The sequence below is a fragment of the Pistacia vera genome, unplaced genomic scaffold (genome assembly GCF_008641045.1).
Source record: "Pistacia vera cultivar Batoury unplaced genomic scaffold, PisVer_v2 Contig155, whole genome shotgun sequence".
Taxonomy (NCBI): Eukaryota; Viridiplantae; Streptophyta; class Magnoliopsida; order Sapindales; family Anacardiaceae; genus Pistacia; species Pistacia vera.
In genome coordinates this window covers 10,888-30,317 of record NW_022195630.1, presented here as the reverse complement: position 1 = coordinate 30,317, position 19,430 = coordinate 10,888, and the positions used below count along the sequence as shown (strand labels likewise).

Here is a 19,430-nt window from a genome sequence, read left to right as displayed (position 1 = left end):
ATGGAATCAGCCAAAATTAATTCATTTAACATATATACTCACACATCAGCAAGACATAAACAATTAATCATTCATGTAACAAATTAAAATACATGAATGTTTTTATAGAAAATATATTCAACACAAATGAACTGTTTCTACTAATATAGATATGACACATACTCACAGTTCGACTGACAATAAGATCATCCTCGATTTGATCTTAATAAAGACATGAACATTTCCTTGGAAACAAACATAACAAAATTTAATCGATCTTTATGTCAAGATTGTTAAGGAACAATTATTCTTTTGTATAACAACTGTTACCTGAAAACGAAATCAACAAAAGTTAATTAATCTTCATATTAAAATTGTTAAGGAATACACTTACCGTTCGGCAGGACTAACACAATTAGTCATTCAAATAGATTGACCGAACAAAAACAATCATTCAACCAAATAATAACCGTTAAAATAGTTAAGAGACATACTTACAATTTCGTATTAAAATAGTTAGAAGATATACTTACAGTTCAAAATAACAAATCAAAATAACTACTCATTTCACAATGTCAATCGGACATCCTTCCTCTATTCATGCCAATTCATGAATCTTTGACTTATTAATAACAACAAAAAATAAATAAATAAAAAATCATCGATTAACAAAATCATGAACAACAGACTTATTATTGACACAAACTAATATGACCTATAAACAATTAACAAAATATCAGACGTATTGTTGACATCAACTAAAATATTGCAATAATACACAACTGAACATACGCCCCTTTTATAACCCCTTTTTTAGACCTTTCGAATGTCAACACAATTGAATACGAAGAAAGGTTTGCAATATCAATACAATGCACTTACATAATTATTAATAAACATGTATGCTTTTACTACCAATGCAATACACCTATGTAATCCAATCTTTATGTCTATTTATTTAGACTTTGGAATACCAATACAGCAATTAATATTTTTTACATCATCACCAATAAAATTCAACCACATGGCAATCACAAATCTAAGGTGTTATTATGGTTAGACCTTTAGAATGCCAATGCAATGCACCTATATAATCCAATCTTTATGTCTATTTATTTAGACTCTGGAATACCAATGCAGTAATTAATATTGTCTACATTATGACCAATAAAATTCAACCGCATTGAATTCACAAATCCAAGGTGTCATTATGGTTAGACTTTTAGAATGACAATGCAATGCACCTATATAATTAGTATTATTATTAATTATTAATACAACCAATGCAATGCATCTATGTAATCCAATCTTTATGTCTATTTATATAGACTTTGGAATACTAATGTAGCAATTAATATTGTCTACATCATCACTAATAAAATTCAACCACATGGCAATCACAAATCCAAGGTGTCATTGTGGTTGGAACTTTAGAATGTTGATGCAATGCACCTGTATTATTATTATTATTATTATTATAGATGGAGCAATAAATACCAACCCAACGTGTCAAGATAGAGTAATTTGATTGGTTTGTCAATCCAATATGTCACAATTGAGCAAATCTAGAGCTTCCAAAATGTGCCACCCATGTGTCGATCAACCTATATGGGTATTCAGCTTCAATATATATATATATATAATATATATATATATTATAATTATATAATATATATATATAGATATATATATATATATATATATATTGGGTCTTACATTATGTGAAATATTAAATTATGAAAAACTATTCTAAACAATATAAGATAGGATTAAATCAAATAGGATAGGATTCTGAGAATGTGCTTAATATAATATCTGAAAATTATATCCGAGTTGAATAAAAATATCGAATAGTTGTTTGGTATATTTTTGGAAAATATCTAGATTATTTTTTAACTTCATACATTTATTAATTCAGCTAAACCCCTCCCAAAATAAAAGTTTATAAATTAATAAAAACACCCCCACCCACCCAACTAACTACCGCAAGCCGGCCACCACCATCGGAATGTGGTCGAAAGTTGTTGGAATGGTGCACGACCGGTTGGATCTGGTCGGTTGTGTGCCAATCTAGCCTTTTCCATCCAGATCCATCGCGGATCTGGTCAAAACGGCCAGATCTCTTGCCGTAGATCTAGTTGTTTCCGGCCAAATCCATGGTAGATCTGGCCAGATTGACACACAATCAACCAAATCCAGTTGGTCGTGCGTCGTTCTGGCGTCGGCCATTTTATTGAGTGAAACAAACAAGCCCTTAGTTATTGGGCCATTTCATTCAGAAAATTAATGCAACTCAAATAAGATTCAAATATGATTTTTTGCCTGGAGTTGGAAAAGTGGGTGGGACTTATTTTCTATTATCCTATTTTATTCAACTTAAAACAATTTTACAATTACCTTTCACAATAAAAGAGTATAAATTAACAAAAACACCCCTACCTACCCAAGTCACTATCGGCCACCAGAAACCGCTGCCGATTGGTGTCATGCATAATCAGTCAGATCTGGCTAGTTGTGTGCCGATCTGGCCGTTTTTGGCCACTGTCCGACGATGGTGGTCAGCTGTCCACAGTCAGTTGGGTGGGTGGTGGTGTTTTCGTTAATTTATAAATTTTTATTGTGGGGGGAGTTTAGCTAATTAACAAATGTAGGGGTTAAAAAATAATCTAAATATTTTCATAAAATGTTTTCCAAAAATGTACCAAACAACTATTCTATATTTTTATCCAACTCTAATATAATTTTCAAATATTATACCAAACACATTCTCAAACTCCTATCATATTTGATTTAATCATATCCTATCTTATTCAGAATAGTTTTTCAAAATATCATATTTCAAATAATGTACCAAACAGACCATGTCTGTTTGGTACATTACTTGAAAAATGTTATTCTGAAAAACTATTTTAAGTTAAGTTGAGTTTGGTTAAATCGAATTGGATCAGATTCTGAAAATTTATTTGGTAAAATATCTAAAAAGTATATTAACAGTCTGATAAAATGTTGAATAGTTGTTTGGTAAATTTTTTTAAAATATTTTAGATTATATTTTTAACCTCCTATATTTGTTAATTTAGCTAAACACCCTCTACAGTAAAAGTTTAAAAATTAACTAATGCACCCTAGCCACCCAAGAGGACAACTGGCCGTCAGCCAACATTGCCAAACGTGCATCATTCCAGCCATGGCGACCAACAGTGATTGCTGGCAGACAGTGGTGGTCTTAAGTGTATTAATTTTCAGATTAGAATGAGTGAAAGGTAATTATTTTTAGTTGAATGGAGTTGGAAAAATGTTTTAAGTTGAATCAAATAGGATAATAGAAAACAAGTCTCACCCACTTTTTATTTTGAGACAAAAAATTTCTATTTTTTTAAAAAAATTATCTACTAAATAAACAAACACATATTTTGTTTTTTAATCTAAATAAGACAATAGAAAAATGATTTAAAATATTTTAACAAATAGGGCGGTGACCTTTTTTTTTTTTTTTAAAGTGATTGTACCCCAAATCCTGGAATGATACCATCAGTAGATGTTTTTGTTTTTAAATATAATTTCAGACTTTTTCCTCGGACACCCCCTGAAACAGGAATACTGACACGTGGCCCCACGAACTCGGGAACTAGCCACTTGGAACCCTCTGTCGTGAGTTGTTTTTGTTTATTTAGATAGCAGACCGGAGTTGACCAAGTAAGAGATCAAGAAGATACCGCTGATTGACAAAAAACATAATTCCATCATTGCAAAGGCTGAATGTTGATGTGACATTAGAAGAGAAATTAAAATATCGTGACAGGTAATATGGAGGGAAATCAAAATCACTTATCAAAAAAAAGAGGGAAATCAAAATTCGGTGGACATTTGTGCCCTTAAAATGTGAACGAGAATTACAAAAATACCCTTAAGACTAACTGTTTGAACATAATTTTGCAACTTAAAAAATTGTGAAATTACAAAAAACTCAAAGCATTTGACTGCTGGTTCAATTGAAGTAGCCGTTGGCCAAGGAAGTATTTAAGCATCATGCACAATAGCACAAGGGATAGCATAATACTCACATGCACAATAGCACAAGGGATAGCATAATACTCACCATGTCGGGGACCCGGCCTGACCTGAACGGGGTAGAGTTTCCTCAAGTTGTTTGGGGTTCGGGTTAGGGACGAGCTGAAAATCAGTCCCCAAATTCGAGGACGAAATTGGTCCCACCCTAGCCCCAAATTGTCTTCACCCTGACTTCCTTGACCCGGCCTATATATTATTATTATTATTATTATTATTTGTAGTAAGGTTTAGTTTTAACCGTTTAATCTTATATTAATTATAATAGTTGAAAAAGTCATAAATTATATAAGAACAAATTATAATTGTGTGAGTATTTTATGAAACCATATACAAATGGGTAATAAATAATAATAGATTAAATATAATAATCATTATAAATATTTGTAATACAGAATAAAAATGTTACATATATATATATATATATATATATATATATATAATGCATATATATTATGTTTAATATGTACATTATAAATTTAATTTCTTTTTGGATGATATAAATTATAATTTAGAGAAAATGATAAGATAGCTCAAGAATGCAAAACCCCAAAATAGGGATTTCGGAGATTCCTCGAACTCTCCGTTTGGAGATCGGGCCTAATTCAGGGATTCCCTGACTTGGCCCGTGCCCATTCCTACATGCACCAGTAAGGTTATGAAAAATTGCATTGAGTAGGCAAAACAAACCATTTGCAAATTAGGCAACCTCATTCAAACACTCTTATCACAACAACATTCATCCATCCATCTACAATGTCTTATTCAACATGGATTGTAACTATTCTGAAGCGAAACAGTGGTAAAAGACTTCAAATAAAGTTAATATTCATATTGTATTGCACCTGAAAAGAATATACATTTTAACTGCTTAATGTTTGCTGTCATTACAAATGGATTTCGGTTCGGTTGCTGAGTATCCGGTTTCTGAACTGAATTTGCTGCGTCAAATCCTACAAAGCAATTGAAAATCATTTTTAGATTCAATACACATCACAAAAAACAAAGTAATTCAAGAGTCGACAAAGCAAAATAAAACAAGACAAGTAGTAAGCTTGAAAACTTATGGTGACAAACAAAAGGAAAACTCAGTTTAGAGCATCAAAATGAGGCTTGGAAACAAGCCAAATTCACACAAATCTAGAGGGGAATTAACAACAAAGACGCAAACAAGAGCTGAAAAACAACCAAAATCAATCCAAATATTCAAGTTTGCGTGGCTAAGTGGCCATGAAGATTGAAGAGACTTACAAGAATTCTATTTTTTTTGGCAACCACGGCATGGGTGGTCGCATGATCAAGTAAGTTGCTTAAAAGAATTTCAACATTTAATATCGAAGAACAACTGATGGGTACCTAAACACAAAATTTTTTCATTTGCGCATTCTATCGAACATATGATCTACCACATCAAAAGTTTATGTATATGGAGAGAGGTTAGGGTACGTCAATTAAAAAATGTGACTTAAATTTTTAAACATAAAAATTTATTGCATTGCTAAGAGAGGCACGTCAGGATTGTACATTTTGAACCGTTATTTCAGAACAATATATATAATGTCATACTAATTGTGAAAATAATTGACGATCAAGTTCCTCGACCGCTAACATCAACCACCACAACCTCCACCACCGCACCCACCACCACCACAACCCCCACCGCCACCGCCACAACCACTACTAATACTTGCAATAGCAGCTCCAGTAGCTAAACCAACAGCTCCTCCCAAAATAATCATTCCACCATCTTTTGTGCCACTGCTTTTGGTTTTTGCCTGTCCTTTTTCTACATCAACATGAGTTCGCTGAGGCGGAGGAATTGTCACACTAGGCGCCCTAGCCGTGGGATATTGATGAGTTTCCTTCTTTTTGCGGCCTCTGTTGCACAGACAACGTAGAATTAAAAGGACTGCAATTGCAGAAAAGCAAGAAGCTATAACTATGAGAGCAATAGCGTAGGCTTTCATCCCAAGTATTTCTTGAAGATATCGAAAAGTAAATATGAAGAACTCTTGTTATGAACATATGTATTCTTAATCTTATATATATACATACATTACACAGACTGTATTTAATTTCCAGATGAATTAAAGGGAAATTTACATCTTAGTTACCTTGCAATTTTGAGGAAAGATGCATGAAGCATGGCGAAAGTTTAGTGGGTTGACAGTTGACTTCATAATTTCATGTGAATTTCTTCAATACACCGTTGCATTTCTTCAATAGACAAATTAAACTAAAGTCCTTAATCCATGTTCCTTAGCAGCTTCCTTGACCTTTTAAATTACTTGATGAGAGAGAGTATAATCCTTCAAATTCTTTGATGTCAACATTTGACTTTTAGCTCATTATCTCTTTGCAGTTTCCTACATAATTTTTAAATTAATTATAATTTATTACATATTTATAAATAAAGAAGACTTTGTCAAATGAATAAAATAAATGATAACAAGAATTGATTGTGAACTGGAGTCGTCAACAAGCAATAGAAATAATGACAACTACTTTAAGGCCCGCACAATGGCATTGTGCGGGTTGATTTCGTAATTGGATTTGGACATATTGTTTATCTTTTGATCTTGTTTATTTAGTTATGAATTTAATTTTGACGTTATTTAATGTTGCATTAATGATTAATATTTTATATTAATTTTATGTGAAAAAGCAATATTTTATTATAGGCATTTTTTTGATACATTGGATAAAAGATTTTAATATTCTATTAATAAATAATATTTTATTTTAATTGCATATTAATTTTATATGAAAAGCAATATTTTATTGGATGTATTTTTTGATATACTGGATAAAAGAATTAATAATAGTAATTTTTTTCATTGTTATACATTTATATATACTTATTATTTAATCCAATTTGCTAAAATTAATTATAGTGGATATATATTGTCAAATATAATTAATTAAAAATGCTATTATTAATTATAGTGTTTTTTGAATTGGACACTTTTGGACTAACTTTAGCTTGTTATTTTTTTTTTTTTTTTGGATCAGATAGTTAATGCTCCATCAGTTATTGGGCCTGGCAAATTTGTTACTGTTGTATGAATTGTTTGGCCGGGTTTTATTTCAAATTTGTTTACTATTTAATTAGGGTATTTTTCAGTACATTGTCATCGTCTCTATCTCGTCGTCTTATATCTATTTTTTTTTTTTATTTCAACTACCGCTTTTTGTTTGTTTAAAGCTTCTATAGTATTTAAACAATATTTTGTAAGAATGTAAGTGATATTTATTTTTTCCCTTTTTATTTTTTTGTTTGGAACTCTTTGTTTTTGTTCTTTTTTTATTGTTTCATTTGTTTATCTATGGTTTATATTATATTGTGTAGCATTGTTTGATATACGTTGGATAATGACAATGAAGATTAAGTATTTGTTTGGGCTTTTATAGTTTTGCAAGATTGATTTTTGAAATTTGATTGTAGCATGGAGATCTGAAATAAAGGGTTGAAGAAAGTGAAGCTTTATTTGGTTTTTTTTTCTCTTTTTAGTTATTATACTGTTGTTCATATTATATTGTAAAGGTGTGTTTGATATGTATCGGATAATGAGAGTGATGATTAAGTACATGTTTGGGCTTTTATAGTTTTGCAAGATTAATTTTATATTTGGCTTTTGTTTTTGTTCGGGTATTGTTGATAGCATGTCAACCTCAATCAAGCGTCCAAGAAAGGAAAGTGCCCTGTTAATGTTAATGCTAGACGCTCTGTTCGTTTTCAAAAAACAGATCTTGAAAAGCAAAATGAAGATATTCAACGTTTAATTGATTATGTTGTTTATAGTGAAAGTGAAGAAGAAGATCAATGACCAGGATATGTGATTACGGAGAGTTCTCAGTCCAATAGGAAAAAGAAAACTCTGGAACAAAAATCTGATTACTTGATTAAACTAATAGAAAGTAAACAAAGCAAGCTTACTTCTCATGATAATTGATAATTCTTGTACCTATCAATTCAAATACAGAAGTTTATATTTTAGTTTGCAAAAAGAGCTATTATTAGCATAGTTGTAAAAGTATTGCTTTTTATATGGATTTTCATTATTGTATTGATTTAATTGTTTTATTTATTTATTTGGTGTTGTTTTGTTAAACAGATTGAAATTTTAACTCAGGAGAACCATAAACTTGCTTTAAAGCTGGAAAACTTGCCTGGTAAAATTGAAGTGGTATGTTTGTTATGGCTTTTATATTTGTCTGATTTATTGAATTGTTTTTATTCGGGATTCATGTTTTTTAATTAGTGTTGTTTGGAAGGTGTTTTGAATATATGTTCTTTGCATAACATATATGTGTTTGTTTATATTATAGACCATCGTACTTAACCGTCAGATTTCTATAATAGGGAACAACAAAACGGTTGTCAATTTTGACACTTTTTTTCTCAATAAATGCTCCAGTATCTCGCTTTCATCATCTACAGTTGTTGCATTCACAAATTTCTTTGGAAAATGTTTTTTGCATTTCCCTTTCTCCATGCAAGGTGAACTTGTATTTAAATTTCCACATGGACCATGGATATTGTAGGTCCCAACAGTTGCATAAGCAAGAGGATCCTTTTCTTTATCTAGTAATGCAGCAGATATCATCCTATCAATCTTCGATGGCAAAGGATTCTTATATTCACTGTAGAGGAAAATCAATACATGTGCATGTGGAAGACCTCTTTTCTGGAATTCAATAGTATAAATAACTGGGAAATATAATAGAATATTGTCAGTAATTGTTGATATATTGTAAATTTCATATTATAAATCATAAATGAATAAATGGTTTAAAAGAAAATATAGATATTATTTATAACAGTACTTACTTGCCAGAGTTTCACGAAAATATTTATCCTTCTTTATCTCTTTCATCATTTTAAGCAATTTCATCTCGAACACTCTACAAACAGTAGTTACTCTTCCTTTTTCATCACATTGACCAATAGCATTCGGTATATATTGTATCTCCGGCCACTTTGGATTACATGTGAATGTCAAAAAAATATCAGGATATCCATGATATCTACAAGTTGCCATAGCATCTTGATAATTCTGAATACGATATCGTGGGCTGCCAGTGTGAGAGGACGGCAGCAATGTACACTTGCCTATATTCTCTGTATTAATATCCCCTTTTGAAATAGCATCCATCAATCCCTATACAAATCACTTCTTAATTTTTTATTATTTTTTCTTATCCAACGAAACCTTTCCTCTTTAATAGCCATATATGCACCTACAATGTATTGTTGCAATCGTCTGCCAGATTTCATCAAAATGTGTCCTTCATTCAATCTATACTGCAATCAAAAGGCATAAAATTGTCTCATAGTCAGTTTATGCCTTATAAAAGTTTCTCTATCGCCTGATTCTCTATGCTTAATGCGAACCCTATATCCATCCTCTCCATATGGAAACAAAATTGGATAACTTAATGCCATAAAACTAGAATGTAAGTCAATAATTCTTTGTAAACCATTCTTTCAATGATAAACAATAACATCCTTTCCAACATCTAACAGTCCAACATCACCAACAATTATTCCTGCAATTTTAGATGCAGCTGACAAATTATACTATCTTCCATCTTTTTCTCTATGGATTTTTAACTGCAAGTGGAGTTCAGGAATATTATTTGATTCAATATAGTCCTTAGCAAACCGAAAACTTTTAACCAACTCATTGTTCCTATCAAGCATCAATTCTTCGATCAATTCCTTGTCAACACTATTGTAAGTTGCTTGCCTTCCCATACAATTCAATCTGTGACTGATTTCACATTGTGTATCATAGATGTAAAGCTGTGCAAAAGTAGGTTTCTTTCCAACAGGTGGAAGCAATGTCCCTATACGGTGATAATTTTGCCCATAAAGTCTGAAAACATATGGACCACTATTTTTGTTAATATCAATATCAATCTCCCCTCCCATTAATGTAAATGAGAATATTGAGTTGTATATTTTTATCTTGTTTCTGCATATTTTTCCTTTAGAACCACTGTTTACATCCAATAATTCTTTCAACAGTTCAGGTGGTTCTTTCAATAGTGGTAATTCAATTTTCCCATCCATATAGCATAACGAAAATATAGGAGAAGATATATTTCTGCTCTTAATTGTACACTCTTCATACCACAGGATTGCCCCACAATGCTTGCAATTGTAAGATGGTACACCAAAGTTCAATGGTTCCAAATCCACTGACAATAGAAATAACACTAATTTTAAACAAATATCAAAGATAACGATATTGTTACACAAATGAACAAACTGTAATAATTTGTTATGTAAATATATGTCTAAAGTTTATAACTTACTGTTACATATTTATGAAAGAGTAAGCTTTAATTTAGATTTTTTTCTTACATAATAATCAGCACCTGCAAAATTTTATATATAGTCAATCAGATTTCTCAAGAAAATGAGAAGAACATAATTATATAACAACATAATTTTCCTTACCTCTCTTTCTTTTTAATATAGATATTATGTGTCTTCTGTTTTCTTTGTATATGCGATCATTATTTTCATAAGGGCCTAAGCAAATTTGCGAACCTACATTTGTTTCCAACTTAGATTTTGTTTCATTATTTGATACATCTACCTTTGTTTCCGACACCGATTTGGTTTCATTATTCTATACGTCTACACTTGTTTCCAACACAAATTCTGTTTCATTATTCGATGCGTTTCCTGAAATTAAAAATAACAATACTATTATTGTCATACTATTACAAAAGGGATAGGAAAACAATAATTGATTTATATAATGATTTATTATATATCTCTTTTTCTCTTCGATCCAGACATTTTGTCATTCGTACTATCACTAGTTTCAGTTCTACCAGCTTTTGCGGCTCTTAGTTGTTTCAATACAATAATTCTCAATTTCCTATTTTCCTTACACACTCTTCTTCTCAATTCAACAACAGTTATATTTCCAGAATCAAATTCCAATTTATAACTTTCTATCATTTTAAAATATAACTGTATGCTTGCTGAAACTCCATCAGCAGTCTCCATACTATGATTTTCCACATCAGCAAACAAAATTAGACTTGAACAATTAATATTCACTCTGTCTATTTTTTTTTATAACACAATTATACACCCATGCTGATAATAATTTAATACAGGGAAGAAAGTGAACATACATCATATCTTTTAGGATTGCAAAAAAAAATTGGTTCGGCAACAGCTTATGACATTTTTATATTTCTGTATTATGGTTCTGCATACTTATAAAAATAAATTTATAAGTGATTATTATATAGTTATATTTAATTTATCGTTCGGCAAATAATATAGATATAATAATATACATCAATTATATTTAAATCATAGGTCAGTATTACCTTAACACAATTCTAAGGATCTAATACATTGTTCGGTATCCAACATATCAAAAAATAATAATACACCAAATAAATGGATGGACATTGAAAATGTTAATTAACAAATCTATTATGATCAAAACAAAAATTATAGTTCGGTAAATGGTTTACTACAACTCTATAGAAGAATTATAGTCGAGTTTTTTTTCATATTTTCATATATTGGTGAACATATTACAATCCTATAACCTAACCAACATAATTCTATGACCAATATAGAAAATTGCATAATACAATGATATACCAAAAAAAAAAAAAAAATGCTCCATTACCTATAAAAAGAAAAATATTGCAATAATAAATTTCAAATTATCATCGTTGATTGTATATACCTACATCAAATAAAAACAAAAAGATATTTACAACACATGGACATTAATGAAAAACACATAACAATCATCTATAAATGGTTATATATATTGCAAATTTAAAAGGTAATACATACAGTATTTAAGTATTAAATTGTTAAAAGAATCAAGACCATTACATTACCTTTACCAGCAAATATATTGTAGCTACGAAGAATAATTTTTATCTTGTTCTATAGATATAATAAGACCAAACGATCAGGAAAAGAAAAAAACAATTATCTATCAATCTATTATTGATTACATAAATATATTTATATGTATACGAAGTACATTAATTACAATAATTCAATGTATGAATCACTAAACATTTAATTTTTGCAATAGTACAACGTATCAATCACTTCATATTAACATAAATACTTTGAATGTTTTCTATTAATTTCACATAACAATAAAAACAAACAATTTTTGCAATAGTACAATGTATCAACCACTTCATATTCACATAAATACCTTGAATGTTTTCTATTAACTTCACATAACAAAAATAATTAACACATACAACGTATACGTTCAATTAAGAAGCATTAACTGAAAGCAAATCAAAGAGACCAGATACAATATACCAATCGATTAATATCCAATAATTTATTAAAAAAACATTACAATAATAGGAACCTCGTGTAAATCCTTTGATATTCAGATAAATATTTATATATCAATTAATTTAAAAAATATTTTGTTAACAATACTTCATTAATGACATAATTAAATTCATTACATAAATAAAACATTAAAGTATCAAATATGTAATTAATATATAGTCAATACAACAATTATCAACGATATAGTTGAAAATTTAAGAATGTTTATAATACCTGAGCTTAATCATATGCAATATGAAGGATTTTGTAGGATCATTAATCTAGGTTTAAGAGAAGGACATTGTAATCATTAATGAGGATTTAAGAAAACAATTTTCGAAGTTTTAAAAACTTGAACATATAGATCGATAAATTGAATTTTAATTTGTTTGTGAACGCAAATAAAAGAAAAAAATTGCTATGTATAAATCACTAACATATTCTTCTGACAATATATACCTTTATTAAGTATAATAATGTTTGGAAATTTGTAAAATCTACAATTCAATAAAGCGTCGCCGTTTAGATTCTTGCTATGTATTTAAAATAATTTTGGGGATTTGGGGTATTTGTTCTTGTTCTATGTATTGCGGATTCATTCAATGTCTTTAAAACCAATTCGTAGGTAAGTGAAGTTATTTCTTATTCCACTGCTTTTTAATATCATTTCTCTTCTTGACAATGTCTCTTTTGGAAATTAGCAGCACCATTTCTGATGAAAAAGTTCTAAACTTCCAAAAAGAATACAATATCTCTGACGATTATGATTTATTGCCTTGTGATTCGCTTGGTTTTATATATTCACTATTCCTCCTTCTGGGTATTTTACCTTTTTTGAAATATTTTTCCAATCTGGCTTAGTTCCTCCATTTTCTCAATTTGTAGAAGAAGTAATGATGGCTTATAACATAGTGTCGGGCCAGCTCCATCCAAATGGTTGGAAAATTGTTATGGCTTTTGAAGTTATTTGCTTGATGAATATAATCGAACCAATCTTTTCTTTTTTTAACTATTTTTATGCAATTAAAAAGAGACCCAATAGTCCCTTTTACTTTATCAATAGTAGGAAGGGTCAAGTGTTGTTAACAAGTTTGAGCAATAAGTTGTGAGGGTGGAATGATAGGTACTTTTTATTGGGTTGTAAGAAAGGCTGGTGTGGATTACCTACTGGGTGGTCAGAAAAAAAAAAAAAAAAAAAAAAAAAAGACAATATTAAGGGAAATGAAATTGCAATCAAAAGATTGGAACTTCTTATTCAGAAACAATAGACTTTTGACATTTACGATATGCTGAGCAAATACTTGGATTTTAATCCAAAAAGCAGCATTATGAATTTTAATATAATTGCATCTTATTTTGGGTAGAAATTTATTGTTTTTGATTTTGTTGATGAAAATTATATTTGTGAAAACAGGTCCAATTGCAACAGCTGCAGTAACAATTTCTCCAACCACTTTGATTGTTTGTGCACATCCTGCACCATCTACATCTGAAAAAATATATTCACCAATTGAACCAAATGATGAAGATGTAGAAGAGAGTCAATTGTTAAAGAGAAGGAAGCGTAAGAACACTAGCAAGGAAGTAAATATAGTTCCTAATTGTGGAAAGAATTTGAAGAATATACAAGCAACCGATCTGGATGGACTTGCACCAGATGAGGTAACTTTGTTGATAAAAAATATATCATTTGTTTCACTTTATTTTTTTGAGGATCACATAATTTTTTAATTGTTTTTGTCTTGTTTTATTAACAGAATTTGTATAGGTTGCTCGAAGGCGAGGGTCTGACAATATCATTCTTAAACTGCAGAAAAAGAAAAAAAAAAATCTAAACATTCAAAAGGAAAAACTTACAACTAAAAACAACTATCTACAGAACAAATATGCAGAAGTCATAATTGAAGTAAAGGATCATGAGGAGATAGTTAAAGTTGCTAGACAAAATTGTGAAAAAATTCATGAAGAAGTTTGTCTTCTTAAAAGATAGGAAAAAAAATTGATTGACTCCAATACTAAAATAGAATCTGCTATTGCTCAAGCTGAAGCAGACAAGATTGAAGCTTGTGGTTTACTAACTCAAATGTTCTTCGAAACTCAAACAGCCTGTGTCAACGAATTTAAGTTGCGGTTTCCAAATGAAAATCCTACTTTCTTGGAGGAATTAAAATTGCAAGCAGAACAGACAAATCAGGTTGTTGTTGACACTAATCCAGATGTTGTTGATACTTGATCTATTGTATTCAAATACTGACCATTTGTAAATATTTTATCTATTTTTAGAACAATGTTTATAAACATATGTAAATATTTAATGTGTTTTTGCAACAATGTTTACAATATGTTTTAAAATATATATTACTTCTGACCAAAAGTACTGTTAAAATATTTTTTTTAAACCCTGTTTCGTTTCAATATAAAAATAATTATATAAGAATGTTAAAAAATTATTATTGAATGTGGTCATGAATAACATTTGTGCAAACTAATGTTTACACATTTTATCACAACTTTTGCTTTTTCTTTTCATTCCTATGATAATTTTGCTTAGCAGATGTACTTTGTTCAATCCTATCTTTTTTTCAGTTCACTTCATTCTTCTTTTCGAACTGTTGTATTTGTCTTCTTGAAAGTTGATTTGTCTGTTGCCATGTCATGGTCACAATGCTCAACACCACGTTTAGTAAGATTTGCCACTAATACTTGTAATTCACCTTCTCCTTCACTTTTTTGGTCTGTGCCATCCTCTCCACCTGTTGCCTGTTGTTTAATACAACCTGTTCATGTTACTTGAATAATCTAGACAAATTAACAAATTCATATCAAAGTCTATACTAAAATTGTCCAATTCCTATAGTTTGTATTCATTCTCCAGTATATGATTGATTGGAAATACTTTCACTAAAGTATAAGATTGATATCTTTCCTTGAGGTTTGAATGTCCCAACCTGATCTTGAAAACAAATGTCTGGCCACACAGTTCATACAAACGTTTCGGGATTGTTCCTGGGTCATTTTCTTGTTGTTCAGCAATTGAGAGCAAGATAGTCCAATCAATTTCTGGGCTATTGAATAAAAAAATAAAAAAATTGTTTTTGCACTTTCATTTCTATCTTGTACCTATTGTAACATTAACAATAATTCCATAAACAATTGAATTGTAATCTAAAATTTACTAAGGGAAAAAAAAAAATATACATACCTCATCTAAGGGAATTTCAATTCTTTTCTGCATTTCTGACAATACAAATTCTCTAAGATCTTTTTCTTGCAAAAATTGCAAGACAAATAGCACCAACCAAATCTAGAATCAACTTCACTTAGCATTGCCTTTATTGTGAAATCAGTGACATATTCAAATTAATTTTTTATATAAAAAATAAAGTTCTAATGACCTATTCAAATGAATTTCTTATATATAAAAAAGGTTGTAATAATCAATTTAATTACATAGTAAATATTGTACCTGATCATCATTGTTATACCACATCAGATCGGTAATATGCTTCAATGTCACTCTATTCTTAAACATCTCCTTTTCTACTAGTACTTCATTGAAAATTCTCTTTTGCAATTGAACAACTGACATATTTTGGTTTCTATAATAACAACAATGCATAAGATATCAATGTTGTACAACATTTAATATTATAGTATACAATTTCTGGATATATTACATTTCTTGCAGGGAATGCACTTCCTCAATATCGAGATTTACATAAATTCTTGATTTCGAAGTTGTATTTAGAAATAATCGCCTTGCATGTTACAAAAAAAAAAGTTAATTATTCACAATATAATAATTTTCTATAATATCTTTAAATACCTTGAAACACCACATTTTTTGATGTAACAATCATAACAATAGCCTTGCCATTTTCCATTTGCACAACTTCATTGATTTCATCACAGATTTTTCCCCACAAAGATATAGTAATTGTTTCTTTGAAATTATTAGCGATGTTAGTTATATCAATTGATAGCATGATGTACCAATATTGAAAAAAAAAAAAATTACTGTTCAGTCTGCAATCTGCAGTCTAATGTCTCTTTTATTATTCTTTGTTGATACAATTTCTTCAGTTTCTCCTATTCCATTCAGTATACCAATCACATCTGCATATCATTATTTATGTTAAATATAATATATAACTTCATTTTTCATATATTTGAAGTATCTATAAGTAAAAGTAAATATACCTTACAACAAAGAAGTATCATGTGATCTATTTTCAAGATTATGAATACCAAAAAATTTAAGATAAAACTTTGGAATGGCTACTCTTGGTTCTTTGATCTCCTTCAAAGATGTGGTCATCAAAAATTGTATACGATATGTGCCTTCCACAGGTCTGTAAGAAGCAGCACATCCTATAACCCTTACATTTCTGATGAGATATATACAGCCTTCATGAATCTGGCTTCTAAACTTAGGAACCCTATTTTTTGGTATAGTTCCATGCATCACATTGCTCTGTAAAACCAATGCAAATGAAAATTGTTAACAAATATGTGTAATTTATAAATAATAAAACTTTTAACTAATATAAATATTTATATTTTGTACCTGTTCATCCATAAAAACCATATCAATGCTAAACACATCATTATTCATTTCAAAATTAATACATTCCCAACATCTTATTACTTTGACAACGATTTTTTTAATCATCACATGATTGGTTAAGATCTTTCAGCGAACAATAAGACATTGCAATGAATTGCTTGCAGGGGAAAAAAACAATTATCAATAACGTATAGTAATGGGGCAGCATCGTTCGACAATTGAATTTTTACCATATAATCAAAAACTACATGTTTTGTTGTGTCCAGTTCCTGTGACATAAAAGCAAATATACCAATGATACATTATGGTTCGACTGCCGAACCGTAACTATAATATTAATCATTATAGTTCGCTCTTGTAAATTTTGTTCGACAACATCGCTATGGTTCGACATATAAATATTAACTTGTTATATATGTAATTATAATTCAGTCAACTGGATTTTTAATGAAAATAAACAAATAAAAAGAGTCATTACCTTCACAAGGATATATAAGCAGCAGTTTTGTTTCTTCTAAAAAACGTATATACCTAAACCAAATTTGAGGAAAAAGTAGTTGTTATATCAATAATAAACCAACATAATTCGCTTGTGCGATGCCACTGTAAACATACTATTGGTCCATTATGGTTCAACTGTCGAACCATAAATTATAACATAAATCATTACACTTCGGCCACTCATGATGCTCCACATGATTTGCCGTGTGGAGTTCTTGTGACATAATCACAAACATACTAACGGTTCATCATGGTTCGCCTTTCGAATCATAACTTATAATATAAATCATTATAAATGAAAAAAATATTAAAAATAAACTGGAACTAGCAACAACATCACATATAAACATATAAAAATTACAATATCGAATAACTTCCCCTTCACCAAGATATATAAGCATTAGCAGCTTTGTTCCTTTCCACAAATTGTATATACCTAAAAGAAAACCATGAAGAGGTGGCAGAAAATGTTGATTGAAAGCATGTAAAGAGTTGGATTAATAAAATTCAAAACTTTTCAAATAAAGCTTGAAAACATTATACCTTCTCCTTTGCTTAAGTTTGATGAAGCCAAGATTCAAAATGATGAATCATCCACTAACACCACCTTGAGAGAGTGAGAGAGTGGCCAAACCTAAGAGAGAGAGATTGTTTTTCTTTTGAGTGAACAAAATAAATCCTTAACCTAAAATGCAACCATTTGCATTTATATATACATGGGCCATTTTGTAATTAGTTGTTTTTCACTTCTATGCCCCAATAAAATATTATTTTAAAAGGAGCCCAAGTATTTATTATTTTACCCTTTGAATAATCTATATTATTCAAGGGCCCATGTAAACTAAACTAGTTTACATTAACAACCCACAAGTTTACCCTTTTGCCCTTTAACTATTAAAAGGTTATTTTAGTTCATCTCATTTATCTTAATGCTTTAAGATATAATAATTAAATACAATTAATTATTACTTGACCATTTTAACCCTTAAAATGTCAAAAATAATTTTCTATGTAACTATTACCAAAGAAATCTTGTCATTACCCTCGGAAGGTGCTAGCCCTCTTCGGATAATCATTTCTCTCTCTTATTNAATCATTATAGTTCGCTCTTGTAGATTTTGTCCAACAACATCGCTATGGTTCAGGATATAAACATGAACTTGTTAGATATGTAATTATAATTCGGTCACCTGGATTTTTAATGAAAATAAACAAATAAAAACAGTCATTACCTTCACATGGATATATAAGCAGCAGCTTTGTTTCTTCTAAAAATCATATATACCTAAATCAAATTTGAGGAAAAAGTAGTTGTTATATCAATAATAAACCAACATAATTCGGCAAGTGAATTGTATGTTGAAAATTATAAACTATAGTTGAATAATCAATAAGTGCTCTGCATAATTTGCCCTGGTACTCTACATAGTTTGCCGTGGTGCTCTACCTGATTCGCCATGTGGAATTCTTGTGACATAATCACAAAAATACTAATGGTTCATTACAGCTCGGCTACCGAACCATAACTTATAATATAAATCATTATAGTTCAGCCTTGTAGATTCTATGTGACACCACTGTAAACATACTAATGGTCCATTATGGTTCGACTGTCGAACCATAATTTATAACATAAATCATTATACTTCGGCCGCTCATGGTGCTCTACATGATTCTCTGTGTGGAGTTCCTGTGACATAATCACAAACATACTAACATTTCATTATGGTTCGCCTATCGAACCATAACTTATAATATAAATCATTATAAATGAAAAAATATTAAAAATAAACTGGAACTGGCAAGAACCTCACATATAAACATATAAAAATTACAATATCGAATAACTTTACATTTCACCAAGATATATATAAGCAGCAACTTTGTTCCTTCCGCAAATTGTATATACCTAAATGAAATTTTAGGAAAAAGTAACTGGCATGAACATATGAAAAAATATAA

At 29.8% G+C, this 19,430-nt stretch overlaps 1 protein-coding gene across 1 annotated transcript; it reads right to left on the bottom strand.

Moving 5' to 3' along the window:
- Positions 1–5,098: 5,098 nt before the first annotated feature.
- On the bottom strand, positions 5,099–6,244 carry LOC116124675 (acanthoscurrin-2-like). Its single transcript, XM_031410399.1, has 2 exons — positions 6,162–6,244; positions 5,099–5,925 (listed from the first exon to the last, which is right to left on the bottom strand). The coding sequence occupies exons 1-2, from the start codon at positions 6,191–6,193 to the stop codon at positions 5,658–5,660; spliced, it is 300 nt and encodes a 99-aa protein (XP_031266259.1). The 5' UTR covers positions 6,194–6,244; the 3' UTR covers positions 5,099–5,657.
- Between the last annotated feature and the right edge of the window lie 13,186 nt (positions 6,245–19,430).